General features: G+C 38.3%; 1 protein-coding gene across 12 annotated transcripts in view; it reads left to right on the forward strand.

The window, feature by feature from the left end:
- The window catches only part of RELCH (RAB11 binding and LisH domain, coiled-coil and HEAT repeat containing), a 116,549-nt gene that overhangs the window by 70,083 nt on the left and 29,830 nt on the right, over positions 1–16,636 (forward strand). For all 12 annotated transcript variants that reach the window (XR_010598688.1, XR_010598687.1, XR_010598689.1 and 9 more), the window contains 6 exons: positions 1,861–2,017; positions 2,588–2,711; positions 3,991–4,039; positions 7,504–7,583; positions 11,377–11,483; positions 12,056–12,155. Coding sequence is in view for 8 of the 12 variants with exons in the window: in XM_005300945.4 (XP_005301002.1) it covers positions 1,861–2,017; positions 2,588–2,711; positions 3,991–4,039; positions 7,504–7,583; positions 11,377–11,483; positions 12,056–12,155 (617 nt within the window). In the remaining 4 variants the exon portion in view is untranslated. The remainder of the gene's footprint in view (positions 1–1,860; positions 2,018–2,587; positions 2,712–3,990; positions 4,040–7,503; positions 7,584–11,376; positions 11,484–12,055; positions 12,156–16,636) is intronic.

The following is a 16,636-nucleotide window of genomic DNA, read 5'->3' on the forward strand; positions in this document are numbered from 1 at the left end:
GGCCTGGTGGGAAGTGTTCCTGTAGACTGGGTAGAGTTTGTTTGAGGATCCCTGTGAAGCACAAAATGGGGTGGGGCACTGCAAAGGCACCCCAATCACAAGTGGGGGATCAGGAGATAGTATGCACCCACCGTGCTCTACAGATGATTTTTCAGCTGCTAGTTTCATTATATGGTTTTCCTTTGCTTATCCCAAATTAATACTTTTTTCCCCTCTCACCTGTGTAAACCAATTACATAGTGTAATCAGAAGCTGTCTGCATTTCATGCCTGTTTAAAGTAGGCAATTTTTAAACATAAAAGGTTTAACAAGCAACCATAAAATACTTCTTGCATGGGCTTCCTGATGATCGCTCTGAAGAATAGCACACTTCCAATAGCCAGTAATACATAGGGAAATACATCTTAACCGCTTTAAAGTCTTCTTTTGTTTCTTTTAGTCAGGAGGTACAATAACATGAGTGGTAAATTTTTCACACTGAAATAGTAGTAGAGGATAATAGTGCAGGACCTTGTCCACCTATTGCATACCTACACAATGTCTAGACAGGCACTGAATAGACTGGACTGTAGATACACTGTAATCAGCCCTCTGAGGCTGTAAAATATTTTTATATTATATTAATCTTTTTAGGCTTTACTGGAAATACTGGCTCTATAGGAAGCTTGGGGATGCTGTACATAATGCTTGGATTATTACCCTACACCAACAGTAATGTGCCGTGTGTACTTGCAAAGTATTGTGTGAATATTTTAGATATTAAAAATTCTAAAAGTTAACTGAAATATGTACATTAACATATAACTGTTAAACTTTCTTACTGCCATCAAAAAGAACAGGAGTACTTGTGGCACCTTAGAGACTAACAAATTTATTAGAGCATAAGCTTTCGTGGACTACAGCCCACTTCTTTGGATGCATAGTGACTCAGATGAACACTTACCCTAAGTCACTCCTGTCTATGCCTAGAATACTATAAAGTTTCAGAATTTAGCTAGAGTGACCATTTCTCCTTGTATAAAGGGAAAATTAGAGACACAAGGTAGGTGAACTCGAAAGCTTGTCTTTCTCACCAATAGAAGTTAGGAGAGCCAATGGTCCAATAAGAGATAATACCTCATCCACCTTCTCTCTAATATCCTGGGACCAACATGGTTACAACAACACTGCATACATAAAGTAAAAATCTCATGTATGCAATTTCCATTGACCTAGTAACTTCTGATGGAATCACAAGTGTGTTCTTTTTGAGTGAATTCAGGAATAGGGGATATCATGTCCTTGTAGTTGAACTTTTTTGCAGGGTAGAGTTATATACATGTTTGAGGATTTGAGAGGATTAAAAACAAAATTAGGTTAATATAATCCATAACCATTAGGTTAAAGATATTGTCTTAGGTTCATAGGCATACCTCCAGAATTCTCTTTAGCCTTCTTTTTATGTTTTGTAAATTGATGAATTTTAGCATCAGAAGAAGTTTAGTGATCAAAAACATAGAATTCCCTTCAGATTAATATGGAAAGAAGGGAATAGTCTTGTGATATAAAGCATAGTACAGGGAATCAGGAGACCCAGTTTTCTATTCCTTGCTCCTCCACAGACTTGCTATGAGATCTTTGGAGAATTTTTTAGTCTCTCTACTTCCTACCTCTCTACCTTTGTTTCCCCATCTGTAAAATCCCCACCTACCTTTAAGACTTAGACTTGACCTATTTATTTCTATAAAGCACTTAAATAGCCTTAGATGGAACATGCTGTAGAAGTTCAAATGAATAATTACTATTTTTAATTATTGACACCACGTCAAGGTTATCTTTTTCTCTTTTTTTAACACATGGTTTTGTCTTATGCTGTTACAGTGACTAGATTTCCTCGGCCTGTCTCACCTCTTCAGGATGTGGCTACTATCATTGGAAGCCGTGAACAGCTAGCTGTGCTGCTGCAGCTTTATGATTACCAACTGGAACTTGAGGGTACCACAGGCTGGGAGACTTTGCTATGGGTTGTCAATCAGCTGTGAGTGTACCTGTTTTTCCTGCACTCCTAATACAAAACTTTCATGCCTTCTAAACAGTTATTAGTAAAAAGTTCAGGTTCTTTTCATTATCTTAATATTTAACTGTCATTTTTGTTTACTTTGCATACCTAAAAACTCTAGAATTCCATTCTTTCTGATTCGTTCTGGAAAAAAATATATCCTTTAATGTGTTCATAGATTAATAGTATTTGTACCAAAAAGTTATGATTTCCTCTTTGTGCTGATCTAGAAATACATCATTATGTAATTAAGTGAGGATTCTTGCATTTTAAGACACTTGCAGAATATGGTATTCCACAATAAAAGGGGGTATTTTGAAACTCAAATGCCAAACGCTCCTTGGGGATAGTATTCCACTATCCCAAACAAAGGGAATTATAGCAGGGATTGCCTCAACTGTTAATGTTATTGTATTGCTGGGATTAGAATTGGCAATGATCAGGAAGGTGAGTGATATACAAAGTGCAGTCAGTTTGTAGGGTGAAGTGAAATCACAGAGAAGGAAACGTGCAGAGTAACTTTTAATGTGCTGCTACTTCTTCTTTTAGGTTACCACAGCTTATAGAAATAGTTGGCAAAATCAATGTTGCCTCAACTGCCTGTGTCCATGAATTCTCCAGGTTTTTCTGGCGGCTTTGCAGGACATTTGGGAAAATTTTCACAAACACTAAGGTAATAGAATTCTTCTGTATCTAGCTTAGATGAATTAAATATAGAAATACTTAATATAAAGAATCATATTTACATGATGTGCATACATGAGAGATCAGTTATAATATTTCATTCCAGAGTCAAAAATCATTGACACATTTTAACTTGCCAGTCTTAAACCTGCTCTTGGCCACATTCTGGGTGTTTTTTGTTTTGTTGTGTTTTGTTTTTTTCTCCACTCATCTTGGATTCCTTTTGTGTCTCTCACCTTTCATGATGTCTCTTTATTCATACTACAGGCAGGGATTCTGTTCCCAGACTGCCATCCTACCCAACTTGAAATGGGGAGGAGCCCATTGACACACTACTTACCCTTCCTTGGTGGACACATTGGGCTGGAGACTCTGGCCTAATTTCAATGAAATATGCCATCAGTTTTCCTTTAGTGTATGTAGTACGTTATACAGTACATTTTGTGTGCCAAATCTTATTCACATATATCTGCATGTCCTCCATTCATTCATATTTGATTGTTGATTTAAACTAAGTATTCTCCTTGTTCAACAAGTTTAAGAAATGCAAGGCAAGGTCTATTCAACAAAGGAATAATATTTTAATGGATTATAATTACTCAGTAACATTTTAGAGATGTGTGAAGATCAGCTGAAAAAATAATTGTCCATTTTAAAAATATTTTACGGTGAATGTTTGCACTGAATTTATTTCTATCTTTTAAAGGAGTATTTACAAAGACTGACACAAGTATTTTGGCGCCGTAAGAAGAGTCTCCATAGAGAAGGCTAATTCCAGGTTCTAGTCTAAAGTCACTTTTGGACATGAGCCCTAAACTTATAAAGCCTTTTGGTGTAAATTGTCATCACAGGCTGGGGGACAAAATTTTGGGGAAGTTTCAGGGAAATCCGCCAATATACTTGTGTTGGGTTGTAAAACTTTGTAAATACTTTCTCTCCCCTCCCCTCCGCCATGTCTTTTGCAGAAAGCATAATTTTAGTGGTACTGTGCAGATCAAATAGAGCTTTGTCCTGCACATTGATGAATGCCTTATGCCTTCAAAGTCAATGATTGATGGTGTTTACCCCCTCATTTAATATCAGGTGCTCAGTATAAGGCTTGGTTTCGTGAGATTACACTTCCCTTGAATTTTGATAAAACTTGGGGAAACTTTCAAATATTCTGTCAGTGTCTCCAATATTTTCGTTTCTCTGGTCTTTACCTCTTTTATAAATAAACTGAAACTTGTTACAGATTTGCTTAAATTGGGTACCCATCTATTCTGTAGGTAAAACCGCAATTCCAAGAAATCTTAAGACTGTCTGAAGAAAACATTGGTGAGTAGCACATTCATTTTTATTAGCATGAATAAAAATCAACCTCAGCCTGAACTGAGGAAAAATTGTAAATTACTTGTCTCTGGAATCGGTCTATGAAAGTGATTAGCATTTTTAAAAAAAAAGTCTGTAATCAGAAGTTAGTTTGAAAGTAAAATTCATTTTAAATTGACATGGCTGCCTTAATTATGTTTTTAAAATTAAAATAAATATTTGTATAATACTGTCTATTTTAATTGAAAGGCCAAAGGAAACTGATTGCTCAGTGCTTTTGATAATCAGGTCACTTAAGTGACTAAATAAGGATTTAAGGATAACGCTGCTCTACAGCCAAAATGCTTCTGAAATAAATGTAGTCAAAATTTACTAATTCTGGGTCACTGAGAACAAAAATGATGCTTAAAATTGTTAATTGGCTCTAGTTTTCAAGATATGCTATTGGGTCAGTATATACGACCCTTGACTTGGGAATGGCAGAGGGATAAGTAAGTTATAAAGGGAAGGGATCTCAATTTAAACCAGAAATGACTAAAATACATCTTTGACTGGATCTATGAATAAATCTATGATTGGGTTTGGACAGTACTTGCTTTTTAGGCAAAACAATGAATGATGCAATCTGAAGCTGGTATTGCATCATATATGATATGAATTGCATCATGTTATTCCTAGAGGTCATGGATGATCAATCATAACGAAGCTTACATCACTCTGCTGAACAAATTGCCCTATATCAGCTCTAGAAATCATACAGTGTCGTGCTTTCTTATTTGTCAGTGTTTGATTTTGCAAAGGGACACGTTTCTGTTTAGCCAAAGTGAGCAGAGATGCCTCGAACTTGTGTGAACAGTGCAGATAACTTCTGCTATGTTTGTGGTGAAGTGACTTTTGCATCACAAAAGTGCAGTATAACCACTATGGTTAAGAAAGCCTATCACCTTTATTTTGGCTGCAAAATTGGAGATCAGGACAAGAGATGGGCCCCACATATATGCCGCAACACTTGTGCAACAAATTTTCGCCAGTGGTTAAACAGGAAAAGGAAATCTATGCCTTTTGCAGTGCCAATGATTTGGAGAGAGCCAACAGATCATACCAGCAATTGTTACTTCTGCATGGTGCCTCCAGTTGGAAAGGTGTGTCAAAGAAGAAAAAGTGGACTGTGCATTATCCAAACATTCCATCAGCTATACGCCCAGTACCCCACAGAGAAGGACTGCGGGTTCCTGATGCACCAGAATCATTCTCACTTGAGTCAGACGAGGAAGAGGATGAAACTTCTGGTCCTGAACCATCAATGTCACAGGACCCACATTTTCTCCCATCCTCCTCCTCTGAACCACACCTCATAACACAAGGTGAACTGAATGACCTTGTCAGGGATTTGGAACTACCCAAGAGTAAGGCAGAGCTGTTGGGCTCCAGACTACAGCAGTGGAATCTCCTGGCAGGTGATGTTAGGGTTTCCATGTTCCGTGACCGTCAAAAGGATCTTGTCCCATTCTTCTTCATGGAAGGTGATCTTGTAGCCTGCAACAACGTCGATGGTGTGATGGCAGCCCTCAACATCGTTCATGATCCAGATGAGTGGAGACTGTTCATTGATTCATCGAAGACGAGTCTTAAAGCTGTTTTACTGCATAATGGCAATATTTTGCCATCAATTCCAGTTGGTCATGCAGTCCATATGAAGGAAACCTATGACAACATGAAACAACTTTTGAGGTGCATAAACTATGACCAACATCAGTGGCTGCTTTGTGGCGATTTGAAGGTTGTTGCTCTCTTGCTTGGTCTGCAGACTGGATACACAAAGTACTGCTGTTTTCTCTGCGAATGGGATAGTCGTGCAAGAGATTCCCACTACATCAAGAAAGATTGGCCTCTCCGACAGTCATTGGAGCCTCGGAGGAAAAGTGTTCAGCATCCACCACTTGTTGAATCAAGGAAGATTTTGTTACCACCCTTACACATCAAGTGTAAGGGTCTGATGAAGAACTTTGTCAAGGCCATTGACACAACACAAGCAGCTTTCAAGTACCTCCGTGGAAAATTTCCAAGGTTAAGTGAAGCTAAGATAAAGGAAGGTGTCTTTGTTGGTCCTCAGATTCGTGAACTTCTTCGAGATGATGCATTTGACCATGCACTGTGTGGCAAGGAAAAGACGGCATGGAAAGCCTTCCAGTTAGTGGCAATAAATTTTCTTGGAAACAACAAGGCAGACAACTACAAGTTGTTGGTGGGAAAACCTCCTCAAGGCATACAAAAGCCTTGGTTGCAACATGTCACTAAAGATACATTTTTTGCACTCTCATATAGATTTTTTTCCACCGAACTGCGGAGCAGTGAGCGATGAGCACGGCGAGCGATTTCACCAGGACATTGCAACAATGGAGAAACGCTATCAGGGCAAATGGAGCCCATCAATGCTTGCAGAGTACTGCTGGACAGTGACAAGAGATGTTCTATTTAATGAATACAAGAGACAAGCCAAGAAGCGCCGAGTAGACACTGAATAGGACTAAACTATGTACAGAATAGTTTTTTGCCTTTTGTTTCATAATAAATTTTATGTATATAACCCTTTTGCTGGTTTTTAAAGTGTTACATAAACAGGACAGGTGAAATATCATGTAAAGCAACCATAAACACATGGAAAGACCTAGGTTTACAATTTATGATTAAAACTCTACTATCTACACAAAATATACATAGACATAAAATGTAAAAACTTAAATATCTTAGAAACAGTAGCCAATCAGTTGTTTTAATTGTCATATTTGAATTCAGCACATCAAAATACATAATAAATAGCACATTTTATCTCTGAAGCAGATGACTTCTCAAAAATTGTAGACCAGTGTAATTTTAGGCACCCATTTTTTAACATCTTGGCGTGAGTCTGTAGCTGGAAGTGTCTAATGTATTTTGACCTGTTTGAACATTCTTTTGCACCTTAAAATAAATTGTTAATGCTGCTACTGAGCTACATGCCAAAACTTCCCACAGTTACTAACACCAGTTCAGCTGCACCACTCTTGGTAACATTGAGTTACCTAGTGTAGATGGCTCATGGACTCTAGCAGCTGTTTTCAGCACCATTTTGATTAGATGTGCCTTATTTAATCGGTCCATTGTTGAAAATGCCTGCTGGACCAGAGAGCCATCTACGCTAAGGCTAAACTGGCATGAGCAACGGGAAGAATTTTCAATAAATTCTCTAATGCAGGAATTGTTTACAGAAGCAACTGTATCTCTCCATTGCTTTTCTTGTCAAGCCTAGAATGTTGCTTAAACATAAATCTCAAATGTAGTCCTCTTTGTACGCTGTCAATGTTGAACATGTAAACTTAATGAATCACTCTTAAAGGTGAACATGCTGTAATATTGCCCAAAAGTAATTAATTGCAAGATAAGAAATTCTGTTTTAAATTTTTCTGATACATTATATCAATGACTTTTAGATTCCACAGCCGGGAATGGGGTACTAACAAAAGCCACAGTTCCCATCTATGCAACAGGTGTCCTTACATGCTATATTCAGGTAAGTGATTTTTTTTTTTTTTTAATTTAGTATTAAAATTAGAACTCACTCTTCAGCCCTTTGAATAAATTACTGTATGTAAATTAAACTTCAGACTGTAAAAGAGGGTTGGCAGATTACCATGATAAATATCTTAGAGGGCTTCTGATATGAACAACAAAAGCCCGGTAATTTGTAGTAGCATCTGAATAAAGATTGATTTATAATTGGGTAACCGTGATATTTTTGTTCGGTGTTGGTAAATGAAGAAGAAATTGTGATTTCTTACAGCTTTTCTTCAGCTGCTTTATGATGTAAAAAAGAATTGAAAGGTTTTTTTCAAAATAAGGATTTATTTTTTTCTTTTAACCTTGGAAATTTGGTTTTTTTCTATCCTTGAAAACTTTAGGTTACTGTGGCCATATCTGCACAGGGGAAATTTGCCCAAAATAAATTCCAGTCTGTGTTATAGCAGTTTCAGATGAAAGGATGTTAGCATTGATTGAGAGCTCTAGCATACACAAGACTCCCAAACAGACTTTGTATACAGTCCTTCAGTCAATTTTGAAATCTGGTCCAGTCAAAATAGTTGTAAAAACAAGTCCAGTTGAGGGAGGTTTTTTCCCATACTCAAGGTCCTACCAGTACAAATATTAAGTCAGCTAAACCAATGGCTAAAGTTGTAGGTAGGGGGATTGTACATTTTACTAGTGTAGAAGCGGCTTGGATGTCTCGGTTTATGACCAATACCATGGGAGGAAGTAAAATTTGAATGAGATGTGACTTTTTTCTTCAGATAAACTAGAATTCTTCTAGGTATTTTGTTGACCTCTATGTAACTAAAATCTTTGAGCAGAAAGATCTCTTGTTAAGGATTACATCCCTTCATTCTAAGGGCTAAGAACTCTCCTAATACATATGTGGGTCATCCATAAAATGTACTCTAGCAAAATTGCGAGGACCATATTTGATGCTCTTAAGGTTGAAATCAGGTACAGAAATTCTTCAGAGAGAGAACCCTTCCAGACTTTATACATAATAAGGAAACCAAAGAGGGCACATTTTCTTATCCTGTACAGATCACCTTTAAAGACCACAATAGGGGTTTTTCTAAGTTTTATGAATTGGCAACTCAGTGAATGAGATCTGCTCCAACACAATCCTTGATTTATCATGACTTGTGCATTTTTCCCATTATTGTGGGACTATTTTCTATTTATTGATTATTGGATGACTTGGTCTCTCATTTTTCACTGAGTTCTCCCATATTAAGAAAAAATAGTTAATTCCAAATGTAAAATCTTTACAGCATATGACAATGTCCTTTTCCAGTGTTAAGGTGAATAAAGTGACTCTTGGACATCAGAACATGGGATCACAAGGCAAAAGTACATTTATTAGGAGGATGCTTAACTTTAATGTTATGTAGCACCATCTTTAATCTAATCTAAACAGGTTTACAGCAAACTGATTCAAATTAGCAGATTTTTATTTTCCAAGTACTTCAGAGAATTATTTAGTTGGGTTAATGTGGTATGTTGCTGCTGGTAAAAATCTGGGCAGTTCCAAATATTTAAGGAAGCCATAGTCTTCAGAAATGTTGTATAGGTGGAGCTAGTAACACCATCTATTATTAAAGTTGCCCAACATTTCCCATTATAAGACTCTGTTTTCAGTTGCTTATAACTGCCAACTTTTAACTGTTTGGGCTTATGTTTCTCATTTTGAATGTCTGCCTCAAACTTTTTTTCTTTTAAATTTCACCCAAAACAATTCAGACATTTCCAAGAATGAAAATAGGGGAAAAGACATTGTTTTGCCCATGTGAAAAAAAAAAAATGTCTGACATTCTATTTGAAAAGCTCTAGCACCCCTGGCTTTGAAGCAAGGACTTGAAATTTGGCGGTGAGGTAGCCTTTGTCAAGGATGTGCCTTTTGCCCTTCCTGTGAAAATTTGGCGGGTATAATCCTTTGAAACATCTGTTTGCACATGCTAAGTAGTAGCTTCTTTGCTTCTAGTGGTGGCAGGCAACTCTTTTAAACCAAACTCTTCACAGACGGCCACTAATTTTGTTTCTCAGTTTCTGGGTGGCTGTCTTGAGACTGGGGGAAGGGCTCTGATTTGCAGGAGCACTGACTGCTGCAACTGAAGTCAGTGGAAGCTCTGCTTTGAATATATGAAGTACTATATAATGCTAAGTATGCTGAAAAATCAGGTCCTAGGTGTTTCAGTTGGGCACCAAAATTAGTGGCAACTTTTGACTTGAATTTCTATTCATTAGCTCTCCACAAGGGTATTGGGAAGACATGTTTATGAAACACTCAGGTACTATAGGGATGAGTGCCATAGAAAAGTTCATGAGCAAATTAATAATTCTGTCTTCGGAGCAAGATTTAAATAATGTACAGTAAATAAGGCTTGGGGCCATACATAGCCTAGTGAGAAGAAAATGAAATATTGAATAGCTTCTCATTAATTGAACAACATCCATTCTGTGCACTGCATGAGACAGGGTTGCTGTGGCAAAAATATAGTCTCTGACACACTATACCAGAATGCATATGGGGGCCAAATTAAGCAAGCTTTATTCTGGTCTTTCCACTTTTCAGAGCTTGATTTTTCAACCTCACGGGTGGGTGGGTGGGTGGGTGTGTGTAATAATGAAATTGTACACTGAGTGGTACAAGTTTATTGCCAGACAGTCAGACATCCCTGATGTGTAGTTAGAGCACTTACAACTGCTTAACCCAGAGCATATTAATTTTGCTTTTTTAATTAAAAGGCAATTTAAGAATACCTCAAGTCTTAGTAGAAACTGTTTTAAATTAAAAATGAATCTATGGTCTACAAAATTAGAAAAACTTTGTACGTGGAAGATGTGAAACATTTTAGATTTTATTGAACAGATTTAAGATTGACTCTTCCTTTAATGTTTTTTAAAAAGTGGTGTAAAGAAAGCCATTTAACATTTTGACATGCCTCTCTAGTTCCCCACTTCCCAATTAAAAAAAGGTTAATATTTTGCAATCCTCATTTTACATCTTAATTTAGAATTTATTCCATTGGAAATATATAGTCGTGTATTGCATAACCAAAAACAATAAGTCTCTTCAGTCTTCGTTCAGCTTAGAATTCTCAAAGACACTTCATAAAATTAAAAGTTAATGTTAACTTGGTTAGGAGCTATAATTAGTATCCACCAAGCAATTTAAATGAAATTTAGGGCAAACGCAATTGACAAATATGTCAGATTATGAAATGCAAACCATCCAGTCAGAGGGTAGGGCAATGGCAACTGTCCAAGCCCTAGAAAGAGGGCACTCTTAATGCGCCCTTCATATTGTTTATCTGAACTCTCCAAACCTCTTATATTCTACCCATTGCTATTTAAGGCATGCTTTTGTCATGTCCTTAATATGCTACATGGTCCATAATAGTATTGACCAATCCTGGAACAACATACACGTGTGTATGCGTGCACCAGCACACAGTCTGAAGGAAAAACCTTCATTACATATACTTTTAAAGGGATAAGGGTACATGGACAATAAGAAATATTTCAGAAACTATGAAAAATACTTTGATAGTGTTCTTTAAACTGTTTAATTGGGTTTGTTTTGTTAAAATAGTATTGGTTTTATCTTGGATATGAATATTAGGTTGTATAATGAAATAGTTAAAGGTTAGACATTACAGTTAAAATTATTTTCCTTTATCCATTCTGTGATGGCCCTTGCCTTTAAACTTACTTAAATCTTTAAGTCATAGCATAACTTATAAAAACTAAAATTAGTGTTGCATACTTTCTTTTAGGAAGAAGACCGCAAACTGTTAGTTGGATTCTTAGAAGATGTAATGACTATGCTTTCACTATCACATGCTCCTCTTGATAGCCTGAAGGCTTCTTTTGTGGAACTGGGGTAAAGTACATAACATGGAATTAATTTTAAATGGTTTAATATTTAACAAAAATTTTCATAATGTACTTTCAGCTACAAGTATAATTGCAACAAAAGGTCAGGTGAATTATGCATATAAATCAGCTTTACTTGATTAAGTTAAAAAGTGGTAAATCCAGTATCCACTGTAAGATTAAGCCAGAATGTATTCTATATTTGAACATTGCAATAAATGTTTTGTTTGCGCCTTATGTAGCTTGAAAGCTTGTCTGCCTCACCGACAGAAGTTGGTCCAATAAGATATTACCTCGCCCACTTTCTCTCTCTCGTAAATTTTTTGTCACTGTAAATCATTCAGAACAAAAAGTGGCTTTCCTGACATCTGTTTTCAAAGGATCAATTGCATGATGCAGCCCATTTCCCCACCACCATCAGTAAAGCTGATTTTAAAAAAGACTTGCACAAATGAATGTTTTTGAAGTTGAAGTGTTTTAAAGAGTGCACATTTCTGCATGCCATTGAGGACTGCCTTTGTAGTTTGTAATCATGCCAACTCTACACACGGTGTTAGCTTGACTTTTGTTTTCTTTTAGTGCAAACCCAGCATACCATGAACTGCTGTTAACTGTACTGTGGTATGGAGTTGTCCATACTTCAGCTCTTGTTCGATGCACAGCTGCTAGAATGTTCGAGGTAAGTGAGTATCAAAACTCTGTTACATGAAGCCTGAAATTGCAGTGTATTTAAAATATATATATTCATCTAAGTATCTGAAAATGTATGTATTGTTCTACATATAAAATGTCTCTGAATAGGTTGTGTACTGTGTGATGGAGCAGCAAGTTATTGTGTTGTACAGTTTTGGTTCTGCATCTGTTGCATATTCAAGTTAATTAAACAATATTGATGCTTTATCAGCTGCTCGCAAGACATTTTTATTCTAATTTGTGTATTCATCTTTGTTCTGCTACTGACTTCAATGTTACATTTGATCTTTGCATGCTGAAAAATATTGATTGGATATGAGAAATCATTTCAGTACTGAACTCTGTGTTCAAACCAGTTTTATATACCTTGTCAAATTAGGAAATGTGCTTGCATAAGTCTGTATGTAAGCTTTGCATGCGCATCTTGAACTTGTTGATCCATTTGTTCTTTTTGCACCTTGAACACACTTACTTCATTGATGGCATAATTCACAGGTTAACTGTATTCATAACCTTATTCCTATACTCTAATGCTTCAGAATTGTATTGCAAGCCAATTTCTGTCCTTGCCTGCTATTGAGAGAAAAGAATATGCATAGTCAGTAGTATTCCTAATACATTGCTTTATAGTTTTATATTTGTCACATGAAGATATAGAGTAACTCTTGTGAGCTCTCCCCATCTCTGTTTTCATACTGTGCAAATTTATAGACATTCTATAGAACCTCTAAGTTTGCCTGAATTTGCTTACTATCTCCTTAGCCATCAAATCTCCTTAGCCATCAAATCTAAAAATATCAGAAGTAGAGAAATACAGTAGGATGTCCCAATATCTCTTTCCTCGGTTGCTGAAAGTACAAGGACTTTCGTGCTTCGCACACCTGAAAAGTGTATTTATCTCTTTTATAATCGCACTCATTCCTTATGCATGAGACTCTGGTACTTTACTTTGTGTCATTGCAGTATATGGGGCTCTCCACATGAGTGCAGGGATCTGCACAGTTGGATCCAGGTGCAGGATCAGAGCCTAAATCTGCTCTGAGTAGCAAAGAATTAATTAAATCATGGGCATGTTTTAATATAAATAGCTCATCACAAGCCAATATAATGCTTCTATTAATACTTTTCCCCCCACTAACCCCTTTAGTAAAAGGCAAGTAGAATATGAAATATTTTTCTTTGGGGGTCATATTTTGTCCTCAATTATACCCCTGCAATCCCTGCTGTTCCATTTGGTGTAAATGTATTGTACTGAGTGGGGTGGCATCTACAGCACCTAGAACAATGGGCTGACAACTGTGGTAGGGACCCACCCTCTGTGGTGTTGTAATAAAGATGTTTTAGAACTCAACAGGATCCTAAGCCAGCAAATAGGCCTAAAGGTGCAGCAGCAAGCAGTGTGGTTCTGTCACTGGATTGGGGGTCAAAAGACCTGCCTATGCAACCTTAATTAAGTCACTTGATCAGTTTGTGCCTCAGTTTCCCCCTCTGTAAAATGGTGATACAGATGGTCTCAAATGTTATAAAACCATTCTGCTTGTCTTACCTTTTGGAATATTGTAGCCTCACTTCTCTTTGCTTGCTGGAGGCCCTTGGCAATGTCTTTGAAGGACCTCAGTCGTAATGGCTGTGGCCTGAACTGTAATGTTTCTTCCCATCCCCAAATGAGGGGCAAAATAAGTGATTTTTGAACAGTCTATATCAGGGGTCGGCAACGTTCGGCACGCGGCTCGCCAGGGTAAGCACCCTGGCGGGCCGGGCCAGTTTTATTTACCTGCTGATGCGGCAGGTTCGGCCGATCGCGGCCCCCACTGGCAGCAGCACATCGCTCGCCCGCGCCGCTTCTCGCCGCCCCCATTGGCCCGGGACGGCAAACCGCGGCCAGTGGGGGCCGCGATCGGCCGAACCTGCTGCGTCAGCAGGTAAATAAAACTGGCCCAGCTCGCCAGGGTGCTTACCCTGGCGAGCCGCGTGCTGAACGTTGCCGACCCCTGGTCTATATTGTCTGACAGTAAAACAAATTATAGTAGGGGGGAAAACTTTCTCCTGAATTGCTGGGCATATGCTGTTGCAGACATTTTCCTTAAACATTAAAAAAAAAATCCGTTTTTTAAATTCTATCACCATTTCCTAAATGTCAATAGAATGGAAGTAGACATTGCATTCTCACATAAACATTTGGGGTGAGATCTTCATCCTTGCTCTGATACGTTTACTCTGTGTAGGAGGGCTGGAGTGGGGTAAATGGATCCTCAAAGCCCTGATTCTGGCCATTGAAAGATTCCCTTGGCACAGGCACTGCGAAAAACAGTAAGGTGCCTTCTGAAGACCCTGTCTCAAGCCTTGGTTTGCCGGAAGGAGAGCAGCTTTACAGGGGCCAAACACTGCATACAGCACTGCTGAGGTTCTGAGCAGTGCTGTGTTCCACGGGGCAGCCCTGGAAGGCTGCTGTAAGTTGGACAGGCCTCTAGGATTGTCCAAGTTACATCGAGGGCCCCAACAGCAGTCGAGGATTGGGAGGGTACAAAGGTGACCTAAAGCCACCTTAGCATCCATCCCACTCTTCTTGGACTGAGAGTTCTGTGTTGCACCTCTGTAGGCTTAGTATGTGTAGACAACTACAATAGGGTTACCATATTTTGAGTGTCCAAAAAGAGGACACTCCACAGGGCCCCAGCCCCGCCCCTTCCCCAAAGTCTCTGCCCCCTCCCCTGCTTCCCGCGAACGTTTGATTCACGGGAAGCCTGAAGCAGGCAGCAGGTAAGCTGAGGTGGGTGGGGGAGGAGGCACGGCCCAGTCTACCCCTCGCTCCCCCCTCGCAACCGAGCGGCTCCCTCCGGCGGCCGGCCCCAGCCCCAGCGTCTCCAGCCTGGCTCGGCTCGGGCCCTGGGGTGCCAGCCCCCGGCCCAGCACCGCCGGCCCCGCATGTCCCTATTTTCCCGGACGTGTTCGGCTTTTTGGGATTCCCCCCCGGACGGGGATTTGAGGCCCAAAAAGCCGGACATGTCCGGGAAAATCCGGACGTATGGTAACCCTAAGCTACAATAAGTAGGTCTATAAAGGAATTAAAATACTGAGTAAAAATCAAAATATTGTGTTAGTCTCACTGTGTAAACTTATATGCTGAATATTACCTGCCTTCCCCTTTTCTGCTGTTTCTGTGCTTTTAATTAACATTTTGTCAGTACTTTCCAGTTTTGAGTGTTAACCCAAATTTGACTTGCACTGGTTTGAACACTATTCATGCAGAGTTGGGTTATGAGCTTTGTTGGTCTGTATGATAGGTTCTAGTTCAGGAACAGTTATAATTCAAATATAAATCATAAAAGAAAGCCTCTTTTACCTTCAAGTCAAAAATATATTTTATTATATTTTAATGGAAGTGTTGCTCAAATTGTGATGAAACTGAGATCATGTTTATCTCTTCACTAATAATGTCAGTCCCAAGCTTTCTTGTTGTAATTAGTACATTTCCTCAAGACCTTTTTAAAAAAAAAAAAAAAAAAAAAAAGTGCAGTGGGTAAAGAAAATTCAGGTTTTATATTTGCTCACAGAATACAGTATAGGAATTAAAAGTAAAAAGTGAATGTTGTATGTTTATTAACTGGGAAAATGGTCATCTAATCACTGAACGAAAGTAGGCTAATCCTAATTCAACAAACAGTGGCCATTTCCTTAATGGCAATATAAAGAGCTGTACTTAAGATGAGCATTTCGGTTATTTTTTTTTTCAGTTGACCTCATCGTAAATAATCAGGGAAATAATTAGTATTTAATGTAATTATGTAGTTGGAAACCTCAATTTTTTTGTGCTTTGGGGAATTTTAGTGTTGAAAATCAAATCAAATTTTAGATTAAAGAAACAGTGTTCATACCAAATGGAGAATAACCAGTGCAGAAAGTTGTAGGATTTAGCCTATTTAGTTTGCTATATGGCTGTAATGTGTACAAATTATCCTGAATTCCTTTTGGACTCAGAACCCTCCACCTTCACCCCCACTGTTTAATAGATCTATAAATTGCTCAAAAATATAGCACCCAGGCCTCATTTTATTACTACTGCACATCCTTGGAAAGCCAATTTTCTCCCACTATTTCACCATTGACTTCAGAGTTTAACCAAGTCGGATTCTGAAAAGTAGCCATATCTGTCCAGAGAAATATTTTTAACAGGGATTAATTCATAATTTAGAAAACTGGGAGAATTTGGGGAAAGTCGCCTGGGGAGATTATAGCAATTGAAAGGTGGGTGGGGATTATGGGCATAGGGAATCAATATTGCAATGACCTAGTCTGTTCCCTGCATCATCATCCTATAAAAGTTGAACAAAAAAACATTGCTAGTTCAGATTGCCTTCCAGGTTTTTCCCTGTGATCCACTTTCTCCACTGTGCTACTGTATATATTGGTGGAGCCCAGTGTACTGGGAGCATAATTCTGAGTAGTAACTTAGTAGGTACTCTTCTA

This window comes from Chrysemys picta, chromosome 2 (assembly GCF_011386835.1).
Source record: "Chrysemys picta bellii isolate R12L10 chromosome 2, ASM1138683v2, whole genome shotgun sequence".
Classification (NCBI taxonomy): domain Eukaryota; kingdom Metazoa; phylum Chordata; order Testudines; family Emydidae; genus Chrysemys; species Chrysemys picta.